Raw genomic sequence first — 20900 nt, forward strand, 5'->3', positions numbered from 1 at the left:
TTTTGGAGTGAAACTTCATATAGTCTACAATTTAAAATGGTTTGGTGAAAAAATACATAGATGAAGTGTATGTGGTAAGACAACAATTGGGTATAAAAGTGTTGAGTATACTCTTTCTTCCCATTTTCTTTATGTATGAAAAATTTCAAATTAAAGTTTTTAAAGTACATGGATGTTACTCCTGTCCCCAGATTTTTTTAATTCTTAAAATAAGAAGGAAATGTGTGTTAAATTTGGCTTAAGAAGATGGGACCTGTAAGTTCAAAGAGCTAGCAAATATAGCCAGAGTGCTGTTGTTCAGATGTGAAGGTCCTCACCATTGAAACAAGTCTAGAAATGTTGCATCACCCTTTGATTTCTGTGGACAGTCTTATGCCAGCTATGCTTGAATTTCGGGCTAAAAGGTAAAGTGTTGTTACCCCAGGAGCCAACCAAGTCCACCAGAGATCAAAAGGGTGCACTCTCAACATGGATGGAGCTAGAGGCTAAGTGAAATAAATCGGTCAGAGAAAGACAAATACCATATGATTTCACTCATATGTGGAATTTAAGAAACAAAACAAACAAAAGAGGAAAAAAAGACAAGCCAAGAAATAAACTCTTAACTATAGAAAACAAAATGATGCTTACCAGAGGCAAGGTGGATGGGAGAATGGGTGACATAGGTGAAAGGGATTAAGGGGCACGCTTCTCATGATGAACACTGAGTAATGTATAGAATTACTGGATCACTATATGGTACACCTAAAACGAATATAAGACTGTACGTTCACAACACTGGAATTAAAATTAAATAAACATATAGATAATAAATAAATAAATAAATAAATAAATGTGTTGGACTCTATTGGTTTCAGTGTTTCTGTCTCTCAAACTAAATGAAATAAGTGGTCAGAATAAGCCTCTGTGTTATGATGTAGCAATAATAACAATGAATAACACTATAAATAATAATAATAATAATAATAATAATAATGCCTAACATTTCTTAACCACTCAGGGAAAGGCACCATAAATTGGTTTGGACATTACAGATGATGCTTCAATATTATGATAGATAAAGCATGTTGCACACACTGAGCTATGTGGTCATTATGAATAGTCTTTCCTTAAGCCAGGTGTTCAACAGAAATTTATTAAAGTCTTTCATAGCATCTAAATGGGCAAACTCCCAAGGTTAAGCACTATTGGCCAACTGTATAGGGGTTATATGGGCAGCTGGGACACCCTTCCCTCCTTATACCTTTTTATCCTCTAACTCCTGCCTGTCCTGACTTCATCCTTCTGCCTTCCAGAAGGACTTCCTCCATTCCAAGCTGGCTGAGGCTGTCTACATACTCTCTTACTCCACTTGTAGCCCTTATTATACATCTAATCCTTTGAGCCACTCCACACAGTTCAAGACCAACATGTTCAGATCTCTATTAATTTTTTTTCATATCTCTACTGATTCATCAACTTATCCCTCCTGCCCTCACTAGCCAGAAATACTGTGTCTTCCTTCTGGGAACCTCCTTTATGCACAAATGCTCAGGAACAGAAGGAATTAACACAGTCTGAAGAAAGGAGTGGGGGTGTTCTTCAGTCTGGCCTCCCCATCCAGAAACTAGAGTGAGTCAATCCCTGAGGGCTGTGGCTTCTCATAGACATCTGGAGCCACCAGCTCAGCTCCCAGGGTTATTAGGAGGATCAAATGACTTAAAGTAGGTGGCAAAACTCCACAAAGAAATAACTATGGCTATGTGACTTGTTAAATAGCCCATGTTGGGTTCATTATGTCTTCCTTATGTAATACTTTCTACTCTACATCAAAACTTCAACATTTTATTTTTATAAAACTTTTTTCAACTGTTAAGAACCTGGCATGTCTTCAGGAGGTGCTCATAAAATATTCACCTATTCAAAAAATATTCTATAATAGACTAAGGAAGCATAAGACAGTCATCTCCAAGGAACTTGCAATTGAATGGAGAAAATAATGGATGTAAGACATGCTTGCTGTTACATGGAAGTACATGTAGGCAGTACCATCCGAGTACAGAGAAGAAGTAGACTTCTGACGGGCAAGAGCCTCGTAGTGTAAATTGAGGTTTACTGAAACGTTATTTCAGTCTACAGTGATAGGAGGAAGAATGTGAAGTTTTCCTTTTTCTCCCTATCCAACACTGCCTCCTAGTGGTGCCATGGCCCCTTTGCAGTGCCTCTCAATTCCTCCCAAGGGGGCATAGGGAGGGAAATGGAAACATCGCATCAACAAGTGGTTATAGAATCTGAATCGATTTGTGAACATCACTTTTAAGTTGAGCCATTGTAAGTGAAGCCTTCATTTCTTTTGTTCTTCCCTTCCAGGAAATCTGTGTTCTACCATAGAAGTGTCACCTACTATGGGTCCTGGCATTTTTATCACAGGGTGCACTGGGAGAAGCAAAGCACCCTCAAAAAAGGACATAAAAAGGAAAAGGAGACCTCTTCCACTGCCTTCATGGAAGGGCCAACTCCTGTTCCCAAGCTGCAATGAGAGAAGCCTCCTCGTGGAGACTGCTCAGGGGAAGAGGAAGGTCACAGTTCCCTGAGTTTGAGTCTGGGAACTGAAATATGGTCCCAAGAGCATTGAAATCTTGATGCATGTATCAAAAGACAAAAATGCTGTCAAGAGTGGAGCTGTTTTCTGTTTTGGAGGAAGTGATGGCTTAGGCACTCTTTGGGGGCAGGCTCTTACTTGCCCTGGAAAGACCCCCACGATAGGCCAAGTGACTGTTCAAGGACAAAGCTGAGGCTCTAGAATCATGTGAAAGGTTGTCAATGAAGCAGATGGAATTCCAGCTTTGAATACTTTCTGTTCCATCAACAAAACAAAAATGTTGACATTTTCTTTCTAAATATGTATGGGTTGGGACATTGTGTGCCTGAAAATGGTTATTTCTTTTTGTGGCACGTGAAGGTTTTATTGGAGAGGCACTAACAGGAGCCCAAAGCTGGAGCAGTCATCTTCACCAGAATTGCTGCCTCCAGGCCTCACTGAGGAAGTGTGGCTCAGAATGTAACTCACTGAGAGCAGGAATTTTGTTCCATGGATATACACTCCAGGGACTAGAACCTTACTGGGTTCATAGTAGGCATTTCAATGTTTGTCGAATGAACACATGAAGGAAAAGTGCTACCCGTTTCCCATGCAAACCAGTTCTGCCCTGGGACAACAGGGAAGGGTAGGTTTGGGAACAGAAGACAGAACCTTAGGCAGAGCAGTGCCTAGCTGAGTTGAATTTTCATGGTATTGGTGAAGTAGTCTGACAAGAAGGGCAAAAGGGAGGAATATGGAAAATCATATTCCTGGTCATCTGTGAGGGCCTGATGACACAGAAATGAACTAGGACACCTTGAAGTACAGCAGTGCTTCTATGTGGACAGGTGGGAATTTTGGTCATTTGGACACTAATGTAAATGTGGCCTCCACGGGCTCCCAAGCTGGGTGACCAGGTTAATTGGTCAGCATAACTAGCACAACCCAGCACTAGCCACTTCATGTGTCCTGAGCAGCTCTCTTCTGGTCTACTATTTCCATATTTTAAAATTGGAGTGCATAGACATTGGGTCTCATTTTTGAAGGAACATGCTGTAACTATAAATTATAATTTCTGGTCTTAGATTATCTCCACCATCAGCTTTCTTTTTACCTGTGATTATTGAAGGTAGAAATCTAAGAATAATGTCGCTGGCCCTCTTCACAAATTCACCCATTCTTCTATTACTTCTGCTCTCTTCATGGTGCTTATTCTGCTTCTCTCACAAAACGTGACTCGTAAGACTTTAGGTTATTATTAATATCCTTACTAACACCTCCTGCCACCTTTAACTTACTCTCACCCCAATGACACCCATGACAATTCACTTTCCTCAATATTTTTATTTTTTCAATGTTTATTTATTTTGAGAGAGAGGGTATGAGCAGGGGGAAGGGCAGAGAGAGAGGGAGAGAAAGAATCCTAAGCAGTCTCCTCACTGTCGGTGCAAAGCCTGATGTGGGGCTCAATCTCACGAACCGTGAGATCATGACCTGAGCCAAAACCAAGAGCTGGATGCTTAACTGACTGAGTCACCCAGACATCCCTTCCCTCGATATTTTTTAATCTTGCTTAGTCTACAATAATATCCTCCTTATTAGCCATTCTATCTCCACTCCGGTCCATCTTCAATGCTACTGCTGAAACCTTCTGAAGGTCCCCAGTCATATCTCCTTCTGCCCTCGGGTTTACCTCCTAAAAAAAAAAAAAAAAAAAAAAAAAAAAAAATCAAGAAATCCTGCAATGGATCCTTGGATACCAAAATATCATAAATTTCAGACCCCATACATTTCAGAATTTCTCTTTTCCTGCCACTAAAACTTTGAGCAGAATATTCTACACTTCTAGAATTAACTTACTTATCTCATATCGAGATATTTTTCATCTCTCAGTTACTCTTGAGAAAAAGAACCATATACTTTTAAGTATGCTTACCTCCTACTCACCCTTGATTGCACACACCAGGTGCATACAGTATCAAATCTATAATTCTATATTTTTTGAATACTACATGTTTAATCCATGAGAACCTCTTCAGAGTAGTATTTCCTTAAACAGAAGCTATTGATTGGCAAGGAGTGAGCCCTAAAACAAATAGGGTCAATTATGATACTTTTCAGATTCACTTGATGAATGCTGGACTAGTCAGAGCCCTTTCCTGAAATTTTTGAACATGGAACCAGAAATAACCCTCATTTTCTTTCAGGTGTGTTTCTCAATATTCATATGTTTAAGCCCTAACCTTCAACATGACTATTTGAAGAGAGGGTCCTTATAGAGGTAACTAAAATTAGATGAGATCATGATCAAGTAGGATTAATGTCCTTATAAAAGGAAAATACACCGAAGCTCTCTCCACACCACAGAGGAAAGGTCATGTGAGGATGCAGCAAGAAGCGAACCATCTGCAAGCCATGAAGAGAGCTCTCACCAGAAGCTGACTTGGTCAGCACCTTGACTCCTACCCTCCAGAATTGTGAGAAACTAATTTCTCTTGTTTAAGCCACCCAGTCTGGTATTTTGCTATTACATCCTGAACAGACTAACTGCAGGCGGTGAGACTGGAAAGTACGTGTTAACAGAAGACATGTTTCTGCCATAGTGAAGAATGGCTTCTGAAAGGATAAAGCTGAGACAAGAGACAGAGAGAGTCCTAAAAGCACACCTGTCCTCCAGTTATTTATACATAGAACAAAGATTAGAACATTAACAGAAGCATTCTTCTTTATTCTTTTTTGTACTTAGTATACATGAATTGGTTTCATATCAAGAAAATGTTTCTGGGGCACCTGGGTGCCTTAGTTGGTTGGGTATCTGATTCTTGATTTCAGCTCAGGTCATGATCCCAGGTTCATGGGATAGAGCCCCACATCAGGTTCCATGCTGAGTGTGGAGTCTGCTTAAGATTTTCTCTCCCTCTCTCTCTCTCAAAAAAAAAAAAAAAAATTTAAGAAAAATAAAGTGTTTCTGAAATGGTAATATAATACATTGTACTTATTAAGTGTTCTATACATATCCATTTTTTTCTTTCTCATCATGTTTAAAATCATCTATAATAAAAACAATTCTACCAGTTAAAAAGCTTGATTTGGAAAACAATGATCACAGATGTGTTATTTATGCTAGGCTGCTGCCATTTTGAGAAATGAGGCTAGGGTATCTTTTAAGACTTGAGAAATGAACTGATATTTAAAATTGCTTCTTGAGGGGCGCCTGGGTGGCGCAGTCGGTTAAGCGTCCGACTTCAGCCAGGTCATGATCTCGCGGTCCGGGAGTTCGAGCCCTGCGTCGGGCTCTGGGCTGATGGCTCAGGGCCTGGAGCTTGTTTCCGATTCTGTGTCTCCCTCTCTCTCTGCCCCTCCCCGGTTCATGCTGTGTCTCTCTCTGTCCCAAAAATAAATAAACATTGAAAAAAAATTTTTTTTAAATAAAATAAAATTGCTTCTTGAGAAATGTATCATTTTGTTTTGTTTTGTTTGTTTTTACATCTTTCAATCCTATGGAGGGATTTTGTTAGCTGCTTTTTGTCCAGATCTTTATTGATAAATACAGAGTTAAACAAAAAAGAGACTCCTAGTTTCTCATCTATGACAGGCATTTCTGGCCTGTTTTTTTCTAAACGTGTTACAGCTAAATTGGAAAGAACCCTTTAAAAAAAGTCATCCTGATAGTAGGATAGAATCAAAGTGGAAAAATTACTGTTGTATGTACGATGAAAGTTTTAGCTCAAGTGCATTAATTGAGGTAAAATGGTCTGGAGAGATGTAACAAGGCCAAGCAAGAACATCAGCCAAGAGAATATTTTTAGCAACTCCCCAGAAGGAAGATGATGGCCTCCTATAAGAGGTCAATAAAGATCTGACATAGTCTCAGAATTCAAGGAAAGAGCCCATCTTTGATAATATATTAATGACACATTTATAATTGGAAGCCAATACTCAAATCCAAATTTATTTACACACACACACATTATATTTGGGCATGAAGGCTACAAAAATGTAATATAAATTCTTCTTCCTCATGTAACATAGTCCATATATGCTTTGAAATTACCATTTTAATACAGAGCTCTCTACTTCCAAGCAATCTAATTGTAAACATGTAATCACTTTTTTCACTGGTATATTACACTAGGTCAAAAAATTGGAAACTGTCTTGTGCTTTGATCAGTTTTCTGCATTAATGAGATGAATCCTGCAAAATATCCTTGACTTGAAAAAGTTGCTTTAAACAAAACATAAGTAGCAGCTATGAAACTATAATTTCAATAGAGGTAGGCAATTGGAGTAGATACGTGGCTAGATTCATGGAAATCAGAAAAAAAAGAAAGGGAATAAAAAATTGCCTGTATGTAAGACACAGATCTATCAAACATAACATAATATTGAATCAGTAATGGAACAATGTTCAAAGACAATAAAGTCTGTGGGGGGGGATAAACCAGTAAAGTTTTCCTAAGTATTTTTCTTTCTTCTTTCCTCATGTAGGAAGTACCAAGGTAAGTAGCAGATGAAGAATTGTTTTTGGAATAAGACACATCTATATTTAAAGTCTAGTTCCAATGCAATTGCTGTGTGTTTGATCTCTCACTATTTCCTCAGTTTCTAATTCTTGGGATCAAACGTCCATGTGTTTGTTTATGTTTAAACTTCTCGTTAAGTTAGTTGTATGGCTATCAGATTGTATTGCATTTTATGAAACCAAAAAAGACCAATCTAGGGACTGTATGTAGGGACATGGCCATTTGTTGTGTTAGTCTCTGGAAAGAGATCACAATTGCTGCTTTCTCCATCTCCTATGTTCCAAAAACATTGGTCCTCTTTTTGCAATTCAACCATGCCAAGCAATTTCTTTTCCTTGGGATGCTTTTCTCCTGACATTTATCACACAGCTGGCTCCTTGTGTGTGTGTGTGTGTGTGTGTGTGTGTGTGTGTGTGTCAGTTCAAATGCTACTTCCTCTGAGGCCTTTCTAGCTTTCACTCCATCATTTTTCCTAAGACATCACACTGTTGATTCCTTTATGGCAGTTCCCACCATAGACAATTATCATGCTTATTAATTTATTTACTTGTCTATCTCCACTGACTAGAACAAAGTAGGCTTTCAATAAGCAATTGATGGCTGGATAGATGGATGGAGAGATGGATAGATGGATGGATGGATGGATGGATGGATGGATGGATGGATAGATGAGGAAGGACACAGTCTGATAAAGATCCTCCTCCTCTGTCCATAATCTGACCACTTCTGATTACCTGTATGACTAACACCTACTCATTGTCTCCAATATTTCCCTCCTGGGTGATTACAGTGGGCTTCTTAATGGATCAGTCTGCTTCTACCCCTGGGTCCTACTTCAACACAACAGTCAAGCTAATCCCTTTTATAATATATGTACATCTGTATTCTATAAAAACAAAACAAAACAAAACAGGGGCACCTGGGTTGCTCAGTCAGTGGGGCAACTGACTCTTGATTTTGGCTCAGGTCATGATCTTAGAGTCCTCAGATCAGGCTCCACGCTGAGCATGGAAACTGCTTGGAATTATCTCTCTCTCCTCTCTCTTTGTCCCCTCCCGTCAAATAAACAAATAAATAAACTTAAAAAAAAAAACCACACAAAACAAAACCTGCAGTGGTTTCCCACATCCCTCAGAGTAAAAGTCAAAGTCCTTATAACAGCCTACAAGTTCCTTCTTAGTGTGGTCTCTCCTTACCTCTCTGACTTCCCCTTCACTCTTAGTGATAACTGCTATTGCCTTCCTGTTCCTTGAACATGCCAGGCACTTTAGGGCATTTGCTCTAGACTGTTCCCTCTTCCTATAATGCCTTTTCCTCATATATCTGTGACTAACTCCTTCACCTTCTAGTCTCTATTTAAATATGACCTTCCCATTGAAGTCTATCCTCACACCTTATTTTCTGCTGCAACCAATCACCCCAACCTCATGCCAGCTCTCCCTGTTGGTCTTGTTTTCCATAGAACTTACTGCCTTCTAACATATTATACAATTTATTTTTATATTTTATTAACTGTCTTCCCTGCTACCTCTCACTATAATGTAAACTCAGTTCATCCATGATTCCCAGGTACATACAACAGTGTCTGGCACATAGTAGGCACTCAATATCTGTTAAGTTGAATTATTAGTCTCAGTGCATACAAGTCCTGATGAACGGATTACAAAATGTTGCTCTCTGGGTGGATGCATCCAGGACCCAGGAAGAGGGAGTCCAAGTTAGATGCCTAGAGAATTGCCAGCTTTGGGGAACTTGTGCAAAACTCTCAAACAGCAGGAATGGGTCTGCAAACTCTAAACCAAACTGCCTATAGCAGCAGCATCATTCTTGTATTCTCTACATCTACTTGCATTTGTGTTCCCTAAGGAAATCTTTTTGAAACATTCCTGTCTGCTGTAAGACACCAGTAATGGCCACCATTTATTAATCCTCTAAGTACTGTTCAGGGTAAATGGTAGAGTTTACCATTGGATGGTTCCAGTGGTTCCACTGGATGACACAATAGGTGGGAAAGTCAGGGAACCCTGCTTTGGTTGGCTCCTGGCTGCGAAGCCTACGTGAACTAATATAAGCAAAACGGGAAAAGATATTTGCCAATGGAAGCCTAAGTACAGGCACCGATGTGCGTCACATCAGAAATTAGAGCCACGAACGGAAGGTTCCTACAGTGTTGACTTTGTTCTTTTAAAAAAACAAGCTAGAAGCGCGTCCCCGTCACTCCGAGCAGAGTCCCGGCGGGAGCCTCGGACCGGACCGCCAGGCCCTGTTGCCGGAGCAGCCGGCCGCCTACCACCTGGAGGCCCGCCCGGGGGACTTCGCCCGCACAGCCACAGGACCGTCGCCGCCGCGCCCCCGCCGCCGCCCTACACCCACCCGGTCACAAGGATACCTACCCGCCGTCCCAGGGTCTACGTTTCTATCCACCGTCGAAATGTCACCAGGTACCCTGCCCATTCCATTGTCGTTGGAGGCCACCCCAGTCTGCAGAGTCGGGTTTGGGAGGACTTCTTCACCTTCCTGGCCATCTTCCTGGGCATCATTTTGTTCCCATTTGGGTTCGTCTGCTGTTCTGCCTCCAGGAAGCAAAGATACTCCAAAGGCGGAGCAAACCTTACTTTAAAGGGAACGATACACCTGACTTTCCTACATCCTGACATCTTTTCGTAATGTAAATGTGTACAACAGCTTTGTTTGATTAAACTTTCAGGATTGTTTTGTAAAGTGAGGTGGGATAGATCTGGCTAGTGTGAGCTGAGGTTTCGTGAGCACAGGAGTCATAGCCGTGGACACGCAGCAACACTGCTCCCAGGGTAAATGACAACCCAATAAAACACTGCTTTTATTTTTTGCAGTGTTCAATTTGAGAAAGGTGAGAAATAACGTTTTAAATAAACGAGATTCATACCATTGTGAAACACACACACACACACACACACACACACACACACACACACAACAAAACCACACCCTGGGGAAAGACTCTTAGTTGCTAACTTAATACCTGGTCTCCTCTCCTTACTATATAGAACTCCAATTTTACTTGGCCATCTTCCCAGCGAAGACATTTCTTGGCCTCTTTGAATCCAGGCATGAACATGGGACAAAGTTCTGGCCAAAGACATCTAAGCTGAGGTCTTTGGAGCTTCTAAAGCTCTTTAAAGAGTGCTCACTTATTTGGCATGTTCTCTTTCACCAATCTTTCTTCCTGTGGAAAACAAAGAAAATGGCTGGAGCTTCAGGAGTCACCTTACAAGAAAGAAAACCACACACTGAGGAGAGCTGAATGACAGCTACACTTAGGATGTGGGTGAAATTGTGAGCCTGCCCTACCAGCCCTGACCAGCCATAGACCCTGCTTTGTGTCAAGTTGATATGAATATGAGATGAAAAGATACATTTCCTTTTCTCAGAGAGCCAACAAGAGAAGCAGCTAACATTGCACACTTGGTATGTACCAGAAACCATTCTTTGTACTTTACATGCATTAGAATAACCATGTGCATTAAGTATTTATACAGATGAGGATACACATCTAGCAAGGTTAGCTATTCATGGTAATCCAAGACTTGAAGCTGGATCTTCTATCATGTGTGTGATTAACTACAATGCTCTACTGGTTTCCAGTCTTATCAATTATAATTCAAATCTGAACTCAAATTCAAAGGGATAAAAGTCTTGATAAAGAGGAGTACAGGGAACATAGGGGACAGAGGGGAGAATGTCAAAGTTTCCAGCAGAATCTTGGGACTTAACAGGGTGTCAAAAATGAGTATGCATGGGGCACCTGGGTGGCTTAGCTGGTTGTGTCCAACTTGGGCTCAGGTCATGATCTCACGGTTTGTGATTTGCAGCCCCACATTGCCTTCTCTGCTGTCGGCACGAAGCTCATTTTGGATCCTTTGTCCCCTCTCTCTCAAAAATAGTTTTTAGGGGCGCCTGGGTGGTGCAGTCGGTTAAGCGTCCGACTTCAGCCAGGTCACCATCTCACGGTCCATGAGTTCGAGCTCCGCTTCAGGCTCTGGGCTGATGGCTCAGAGCCTGGAGCCTGTTTCCGATTCTGTGTCTCCCTCTCTCTCTGCCCCTCGCCCGTTCATGCTCTGTCTCTCTCTGTCCCAAAAATAAAATAAATGTTGAAAAAAAAATTAAAAAAAAAAAGTTTTTAAAAGTGAGTATGCATTCACCAAGAAGCAGAGCAATATGAGATGTGATGAGAGTGCTTAGTTTGGATCTCAAATATGAAGACAGATGTTAAATAGGTAGATTTTCAATTATAACAATCAATGTGAAATGGACAACGGACTTAGAGGCTGTACTGATCGCTCTTCCAAGAAACTTGACTGTACAGGTGAAATGGAAATAGGGTATTCATGTTTGTAAAGTATTCATATATACACTGCTATTAACAGTGTATTGAAGCTATCCCAGTCAACATTTAATCAAACACGGAAGATAAAGTATACTGGAAAGTCCATGAACTTTAAGAATCAGGTAAAACTAGGGAGGGGAAGGAAGAAAAAAAAAAAAAGAGGCTAGAGTGGGAGAGAGCCAAAGCATAAGAGACTGTTGAGAACTGAGAGCAAACTGAGGGTTGATGGGGGGTGGGAGGGAGGAGAGGGTGGGTGATGGGTATTGAGGAGGGCACCTTTTGGGATGAGCACTGGGTGTTGTATGGAAACCAATTTGACAATAAATTTCATATATAAAAAAAAAAAAAAGAATCAGGTAAAACTGGATTTGAAACCTTGTGCTGTCATTTATTTGTAGCTTTGTGTAAATTGCATGCCTTCTGTGAGCTTGTTTCATCTGTAAATAATTCAACTTCATATAGAACAGCTACAGACTACAAATGTGATTTTGAGCATTAATATGAATTATAACAAAATTTCACTTAAATATATCTCAAATGGTCTTTATTAATGGAATAACATCACGGAATTTCTATTTAGTAACAGATACTAATCTCAAAGAGATACTGTATGGTAAAGATTAAAAAGGAGATTGGAATGAAGGTTTTGTTTCCTGATGGCCACATTTCAACACTTCTAACGGACTCTGTTCATGGGACTTTTGGATAGGTCTTGCAATCTATCAGTAACTGTTAACAGATCTCTCACTAAATTGTTAAGTATAGCAGACATTTTCACTAAATTCTGTCCAGCAACCTCTATTCTGGGATCTTGCCCCTCAACCCCTCCCCATCTCCACTGCTAGTTACAATGCAGATTTTTAAAGTGAAGGGCAAATATTTAAACTTAGCATCAATTTAAAGAATTTTTCAAGTATCTTAAGCATTCAACCTTTTACTTTATCCCATCTTGCCATGGTAACATAGCCCAAACATAACATTTTCACATGGAAACTGTTTTATAAATTGTGTTATGTCAGAAATAGTAAAGCACCTCTCAATATTGAGATGAAGGCTATCAGAGGATATCAGGCTGTTTTTCTTTTTACTACAAAACAGTATCTTTCATATTGTGTCATAAAAGCATTTCAAATCACTTTATGAAATTTGTAATGGAAGTTAAATTCTCCTCTGTAAAATGCTGACAGATATAGCTTGTTTCAAAATATCAGTGATTGCTTTTTAGCTCCAAATCATCAAATTGGACCAAACTCCAGCCCAACTTAACTTTCTCAACATTTAGAAATGTCTGATATTTATTCCACTCCCTTCCAAAGCAGTATTCTCTGCTGTTATTAGTAATAAGATGCTGTCAGAAGTTGGGAAGATCCCTGTATTTAGTGCCAGGTTAGATGTGGCTACCAAGATCCTTTCAAACCTTCAAGATTCAAGGCTGAGACATCTTTTATTAGGTACCTTTTGAGATAGATTTATACTTTAAGCCTCAATGTTTCCACATGAAGACTTCGATTGGCTATTTCAGATTTGACTCATTTTTTCTACATATACTTTTCTCAATTTTATGCAAAAATTGAAGTTTATAAAACCATTACTCATGGATTTCCCCTAGACTGAATTGCACCTAGACTAGTGTTACAAATGTACACCTAGTAGAGGTAACAAAGTATGACTCCTTAAGTTCCCCTAGAAGATAGCTTTTAGAAATGAATTAAGTGTTTTAAGAGAAGTTACACTTTATGTTATGGATTATAGTAACATAATAGAAGCCCATCGTTAGTGTAAAAGAACAAGTCGTAAATTATTTTATAGTTTCTCTACTGAAGCCTAACTCTAAGCTGTGGAATAAATCCGATATTTGGACATATGCTAACATAGCTGAGAGAAAAAAAGAAACTCAAACCCCAGGAACCAAAAAATGACCTGTGTCTACTAACCCCAGGTTCTAGCATACCCTAAGAGACAGTACAGCAGGGAGGGGAGGGATTCGAAGGAATATGCTTTCAAGTGTTACATTCATTCACAGCTGAAAACCATCCACGGTATAATTCTGAGCTGTTCTATTACATAATTTATTTATAAAAATAAAATTTCACCAGTATCACAATGGTATTTTATACAACCCTAGTGACTAAAGAACCATTTTTTTGCTCCCTACCTAAGAGTTACAAGGCTGATCAAACACTGAAATTATTGGTATAATGTATCCTAAAGTGATAAAATAAGACAAAGCATGGTAAAGACTGCTTTATTGGTGGCAGTTAGTAGAAGTCAATAAATATTGTTCCCCGAAGAACTCAGTTATGTATCAATTATTGGTCCAGAGAGAGCTGAATGAAACTGAACCAACTGCCTGCTGAGATGATAAACTGAAGTCAGTCTTGCTTCTTGGGAAATGAAGCCATAGCTAGCTGATATATGGCATACGCTGTTCCTGAAAAAAAAACAAAAAAAGAACTTAAAAGAAATTCTGACATTTACATGTATAGACATAATATTCCAGCTAAAAGTTAACAGAAAGGGAAGTTTGGCATTAAGACTACTTTTATGGAAACACAGAAAAGTATTTTGATAGGTGCTGGTAAAATTTAAAATAACTTCAAAGGAAAGTATTAGATAGAACACAATAATTTATTTGTCAAATTGACAACATGTAAAAAGTTTTTAAATAAGAGTAAGAACATATATAAAAGTTATTTCCATACTAAACTAAGATGGTCTGAAAAATGCTAAGAATGATTCAAAAACCAAAAAAAGAGGTCAAGATATACAAGCACTCCCTAAAGTATATTATTAGTATTAAACCAAGAAGAATGATACATCATTTTTTAAATTATCAAATTTGATGTAAGAATAGCCAATAAGTGAATATTTTTAAAAACTAATTACCAAAGAAACAGTCACACTGACCAAAAGAATTTAGGACTCTAACGGTCACTATCTGATTGTTGTCTTCATCATAAATGCCTCTTCACTGTACTCAACCCAAGGCAAAGAAAGCACCTTGGTATCAGCCTGGGGACTTTGTAATTAGGGTTGAAATTCCAGCTTTTCCACACAGAAGCAATATTACCTTGGGTAATTAACATAATTTCTTCGTCTTTAAAATGAGGACACATTACAGACTTAATAAAAAAGGTTACAGAAATCCATTTATGGGCACTTCTATCAATAAGATGAGCACACAGTAATCAAATAGTTCCCTTCCTCCCCCAGAGAGCAATCATTTAAAATCTTAACTCTGCTCCTAGCCTACCAATTTGTAATATTACATTGCTAATACTGAACAATGGACCTGCCTAATCCACAGAAAAATCTATCAAAGCACTTTGTGTACAGTAATAGGTACTGTTCTTTCCATAGAGGTTTTGTTTCTGTCATAAACATGTATGTTCAGAGTTTAGATGTAAAGTGTGTTTTTATTATGTATCACAGTAAAAATGTTTAAAAAGCCCCTGTTATAGGAGATGGTGTAGAGAGATGTGTAAGGCCACCAGTAGCACACTCTGAAAGCCACCTCTATCATAAATACTCCTATCAAACTTTATTGGTTTAATTTTTTAAGACATTAAAATGCTCTTCTACAATATGTATCGATCATCCTCTTGAGTCCTTATATGTAAAGCAGTAAGATCTCAGATGCAGGAGACAGTCTTTCTAGTTAAAATACTGACATAGTAAAAGGAATGAAGTTGTTAGTAATCCTTATTGTTACCTATCTGTAAGTCAAGCATTCCAAATATCTTACCACCAACTGTAAGCACCATAGTGGCTCTATACAGGAGGGCATCAGCTATTCCACCCTTTAGATGCACTGGAATTCCATTATCCTCCTAGATTAAAAAAACAGTAATAATTACTATATGCATCATTTGTTTTCAACTAAGTTCAAAAGACTAATCCATTTATATAAAATTAAGCACCTCCTCAAACCCCTGGAATTAAAATATTGTCAATATCAAAATTAAAAGACTACAATTTTCCTGACTCTGTACCTACCAGCACTAAAGTATTAAAATAAGAACTCCTAAAAATCAACATTCTTTCTCTCACATTTAATGAGATCCAGTAAAGATTTGCCTTCCAAGGAATATATAAATGTTAAAGCTGTGAAAACATACTGATTGAGTCCATCAGCTGAATTATTAAAAAGATCAGGAATCCTCACACTTTTTTATTTCTTTATTTTGAGAGAAATAGAGAGCAAGCAGGAGAGGAGCAGAGACAGGGAGAGATAGAATCCCACGTAGGCTCTGCGCTATCAGGGCAGAGGTGGAGCTCGAACTCACAAATTTTAAGATCATGACCTGAGCCCAAGATCAAGAGTAGGACCCTTAACCAACTGAGCCACCCCCGCATTCCTCTCCTCAGGAGAAACTGTACTTTAAATTCTGAATTTTCATCTTTTGCCAGGCTAGCGACATGCGGTACGATCCTCTCATGATGCTGGGCAGTGGCAGCCAGCCACAACTCCCAGTCAGCCACACGATCACCAAATTTAACAACCAATGTACTTTATCACCATTCTGTACCCATAAAACCATTCACTTCACTTTCAGTGCAGTATTCAAGAAATTACATGAGATATTCAACACTTTCATTATAAAATAGGCTTTGTGTTAGATGATTTTGCCCAGTTCATGTATGTGTTCTAAGCATGTTTAAGGTAGGCTAGGCTAAGCTATATTTGGTAGGTTAAGCATATGAAATGGATTTTCAATTGAACATATTTTCAACTTATGATGGGTTACTATTTTATGACCTAACTCCATCATAAGTCAAGGAAGATCTGTATAGGATACAAAATTTTATTTGGGAAAAACCAGGTATTACCACAGTAAAACAAAAAAAGCACTAATAATGTAACTACTTATAAAGGTAAACAACTCTGTCCCACCATCTTTCCTCATAAGAAAACCATTATTAACAGCATAGTTCATATTCTTAAATATTTTTTAATGCTTACGTTGTCTTACCTTCTAATTTACACACACACTTGTTTAATATACCAAATGAGATTACGCTATATAAGGGTATGCTATATTCTATTTTTCACTTAATGCTGTCTTAAAAACTTTTGTTACTCCCTTTAAAACTACCTTATCCTTTTTAATGGCTACATAGAATGCCACTCTGCAAAAATATCAGAACGGAATAAGCCAGTCCTCTATTAATGGGTATTTAGGTTGTTGGAGTTTTAGTGGTATTAAAATTCTATGACAAATAACCTCTATCCTTTTCTTTATATATTTAAGCTACTGTGTCTGCAGAAAAGATTTTTAAAAGTGGTAGTCCCCAGGGGCACCTGGCTGACTCAGTCAGTGAAGTATGCGACTCAGTCTCAGGGTTGTGACTTCAAACCCCACGTTGGGCATGGAGCCTACCTTTAAAAAAAAAAAAAAAGTGGAAGTCCCTGATAACAGGGTATCTGGTTTATTTTTAATAATACTCTCAAACACTCTTTATAACTTTTATACCAATTATACTACTAACTATTATGTATGAAAGTACTGTGTACGAAATTAACTATCTCCCTTATGTGGCTTACATAGCCTATTTTAAATCCTTCTATAATTCTAACAATCAAGTAGGGGGAAAAAGTTGTAATTTGTCATTTTAATTTGCATTTCTTACTGATCTGTAGGACCTTTTTTTTTTAAATTTATTTTTAACGTTTATTTATTTTTTGAGAGAAACCGAGCATGAGTGGGGGAGAGGCAGAGAGAGAGTCACAAAATCTGAAGCAGGATCCAGGCTCTGAGCTGTCAGCACAGAGCCCGACATGGCCCTCGAACCCACAAACCGCGAGATCATGACCTGAGCTGAAGTCAGACCCTTAATGGACTGAGCCACCCAAGACGCCCCTGTAGGACCGCTTTTTATACTGGGGATGTTAATCTTTTGTTATATTTTAAAATTTGCTCTCAATTTGTCACTTGAACTCACAAATGCAATTTTTGTCCTTTACAGCTTCTAGGCTTTGTAAAGACTTCCTTAGGAAGACTTCCCCACCCCTAAGATTTAAAAAATACTCTATGGTGACTATAACTAATAGTACTGTATTGTACACTTGAAATTTGCTAAGAAAGTAGATCTTAAGTACTCTCACCAAACACACAAAAAGATCAAGTATTTGAGGTAATGGATGTGTTAATTAACTTAATTACAGTAATTATTCATAGACACATTGAACATCACACTGTATGCACCTTTTAAAAATTTTTTTTTTTTTTTCAACGTTTATTTATTTTTGGGACAGAGAGAGACAGAGCATGAACGGGGGAGGGGCAGATAGAGAGGGAGACACAGAATCGGAAACAGGCTCCAGGCTCTGAGCCATCAGCCCAGAGCCCGACGCGGGGCTCGAACTCACGGACCGCGAGATCGTGACCTGGCTGAAGTCGGACGCTTAACCGACTGCGCCACCCAGGCGCCCCTGTATGCACCTTTTTAAAAATAAAACCCATCAGGTACAACCTAAATATATACAATTTTTATTTGTCAATTGTACCTCACTAAAACTGGAAAAATATATTTCGTTTTAATATTTTTTGGCAGAAAAAGCATTTATATCTGCAATTTACCTTTTAATACACAATATAGAGGGACAGAACTTTACTTTCTTTAAAATAGACAATTTTTCTAACGCCAGTTTATCGTATCCTTTCCACACTAATATGAAATAGCACCTTTAATGTATATTAAATTTCTACATACATATTTGTTCTGTTTCTGGGCCCTTTCTATGGTCTATTTGTCTATTCTTATGAAACTACCCATAGAGTGCCAACCCAATGTAACTTCTCCAAACAAAGTGTCTTTGACCTACACCTTTTCCCTCTCATTTCTTCTACTTCCCCAAAGTCCTCCTGGATATAGGCCCAACTAACTATCAATAGGCGGTTTATTATTTTGCTAATACAACAAGATGAGTAACAACCAAACATCTCCAGATTTACTTCCTATCTCCAACTTTTGGTAAATATTATTACAAGTAACAACCTCCTATAAAATATTTCAGTACCTGAAATAGCTTTTGCTTCTCTGGAACCTTATTTTCAATCTGCCTGCGTGAAGCAGTACTTATGGTCCTCTGGGCAATCTGACGAAGAGCCTGAAATAAAAAAAATCCATATATACTGAGCAGATTTAGGTCTTAAAGAAACTTTCAAAACCAACTATTTTCAACTTCTATTATTACAGAAGAGGGAAACTGACAGTTAAAAACATACCCGATTTGTCAGTAACAGAGTCCTAACTAAACCAACAGCCAAGTTTTCCAACTTGTTGTCCATCCACTACTCTTTTTTTCAGTTTATGGGGGGGGGGGGGGAATATCCCAAGCAGGTTCCAAGCTGTCAGTGCAGAGCCTGATGCAGGGCTCAATCTCATAATCTCACGAACTGTGAGATCATGACCTGAGCAGAAATCAAGAGTTGGACGCTTAACGTAAGTGACTGACCCACCCAGGCGAACACATCTACTACTCTTTACATTAAAATTCTACAGTCTCCAAAGACCACATTCAAGTAGCAATTCATACAGATTCTGAGAAAAAAAAAAAACAAACATCTTTACCTGAATTGAACTAGTAGTATCATATAATCCTTGAGTAAAACATACTGACATACAGATATTATGAGAATAAAGAATGGTTACAAAATACACTAAAAGTTCCAATGTTTTCATTTATAACTTTACCATATTATTAAAAGATCTATTCGACACTAAAATAAACTGACATGATTCCTACTTAATCAAAATGCTTTCCCCATTGCATTTTTCCTATAAAGTAGGGAATAATTAATGGGGTACAATTCTTTTTAAAAAGTGAGTTGCATTATATATCCAGTTGAATTAAATAACGAAACAAATATGCACTCCACATTCCAAAACAAATCATATGTTGAGAGCTAAGTAAAACCTTATTGAATAATTACAAAAGAGAATGGTCACTGTTACATTTTCCTTCTCTTGTTCGAAACTTTGGGAAATTATTTCACATGCTCAAAGCCGATGGATGGGTGAAGGACACTGCAGGACCGCCTGATCGAAGCAACACTACACTTTCAACCATGACGGCTCCTGAAGTCCCAACAGAAACCGAATGACTTGCTTTTTAAACCGCATCCTGATGCTCACAAAGCTCAGAAACGTTGAAACTTTAGGCCTTTCAACGTACCAGTGAACATACTTCTATCTGAAGCTTCCGGGTATCAGAAACGTCCCACTTGGATCTTGAGTTTACTCATATCAAAATTAGCGACTTCATCAATAACCCATAGGGTTAGAGGTGACCATTAAGAAACCAAGGCTGTCTAACCCACCATCCTCTGGTCATTTCCCCAGCCTCTTCATTCCCTATATCTACTCAGCACAGCCGGGAGCAAGAGGAATAGTTAGAAGGGAAAGTAACGTCAGGCGAAAAGGACACGGACCAAGGTGACCTCAGAAGCCGCCTTCTCCCACCCTCCTTCCCTCTCAGGAGAGGTTTTTCAGTCATCCCTTAGCCTCCGCTCCCAACCTTCCCGCCCCACATCAAGAATGCAAGCCGAGAAGCTCCTTACCAGCAGATTCCGCAGCATCTTGGCTCGGTTACTACCCACCAACCGCAACAACCGAACACCAGGAACGAGAACGGCAACACCGGAACCGGAACTGCCTTCTGGCCTTGCGCAAGCGTCAGGGAACTTAATACTTCGGGCGGAGGAGGGGCTTGAGCCTCTAACCATAGAGAGCGAAAGACAAGCGAGAGCGGCCGTACGGCTGTGGCCGCTCTAGCCGACCGGCCGTTTCCGTTCCTTGCTCTCGTTCCTAAGCTGGCCGATGCTATTCAGGGGGCTGGCTCCTGGAGCTAAGGCTTGGAGAAGTAAACAACTTTTGAGACCGGAGAGGCAAGGAGTGACGTGTTATGTACTTTGTAACTAGCTTAGATGAAATTAATGTGAGACCAGGCTATCATAGAAAATTAGTATATTTTGAACGAGAAGGTATTTTAAAAACTTCTGAGCAAACTTTGAACCATTGTTTAGATGCTGAAAGAACACTGGGTTGGTCTAACTGTAAGCTATGAAGCTGGATGCAATACAAAACAAAAAGGTTAGCTCCTCCGACACGGATACAATCAGTTTTTTTCCGTAGAAGAAACTTTGTGAGGGCGTTATTGTTCCTTGTGCTGAGAATATGCTGTAAAGAGCTGCGTCGGGGTATCGTCTTGTACCTTTGGATGCTGCACAACTCCCCATGCAAGAAACGCTACCAGCGTCCTGAAATTGTGAAAGCTGTTCGCTCGTTTCTCCGTGTCTGGGGAAAATGCTGAAAAGAGGGGAAAATTTTTAATTGTGGGGCAAGAAATGGGATGACACATCGGTATTCTTTAAGTCTTGCTGTCCCAGGGCACTTTCCATGATTGGAGTCGCTAGGCAGAGCAAATATTGGATAGGCTGCCAGTGTA

The 20900-nt window shown here is 39.1% G+C and overlaps 2 protein-coding genes across 2 annotated transcripts; one reads left to right on the forward strand and one right to left on the reverse strand.

The window, feature by feature from the left end:
• The first annotated feature begins 336 nt into the window (after positions 1 to 336).
• LOC121030049 (uncharacterized) lies at positions 337 to 9994 on the forward strand. The gene is made up of 2 exons (XM_040474608.1): positions 337 to 404; positions 9156 to 9994. Exons 1-2 carry the CDS (start codon positions 337 to 339, stop codon positions 9748 to 9750), a joined length of 663 nt encoding a protein of 220 aa, XP_040330542.1. The 3' UTR covers positions 9751 to 9994.
• Positions 9995 to 13678: 3684 nt separating this feature from the next.
• On the reverse strand, positions 13679 to 20143 carry COX7A2 (cytochrome c oxidase subunit 7A2). Its single transcript, XM_040473973.1, has 4 exons — positions 20014 to 20143; positions 18471 to 18560; positions 15195 to 15279; positions 13679 to 13880 (listed from the first exon to the last, which is right to left on the reverse strand). Exons 1-4 carry the CDS (start codon positions 20029 to 20031, stop codon positions 13822 to 13824), a joined length of 252 nt encoding a protein of 83 aa, XP_040329907.1. The 5' UTR covers positions 20032 to 20143; the 3' UTR covers positions 13679 to 13821.
• Between the last annotated feature and the right edge of the window lie 757 nt (positions 20144 to 20900).

This window comes from Herpailurus yagouaroundi, unplaced genomic scaffold, assembly GCF_014898765.1.
Source record: "Herpailurus yagouaroundi ecotype Mexico unplaced genomic scaffold, PumYag 139, whole genome shotgun sequence".
NCBI classification, from domain to species: Eukaryota; Metazoa; Chordata; class Mammalia; order Carnivora; family Felidae; genus Herpailurus; species Herpailurus yagouaroundi.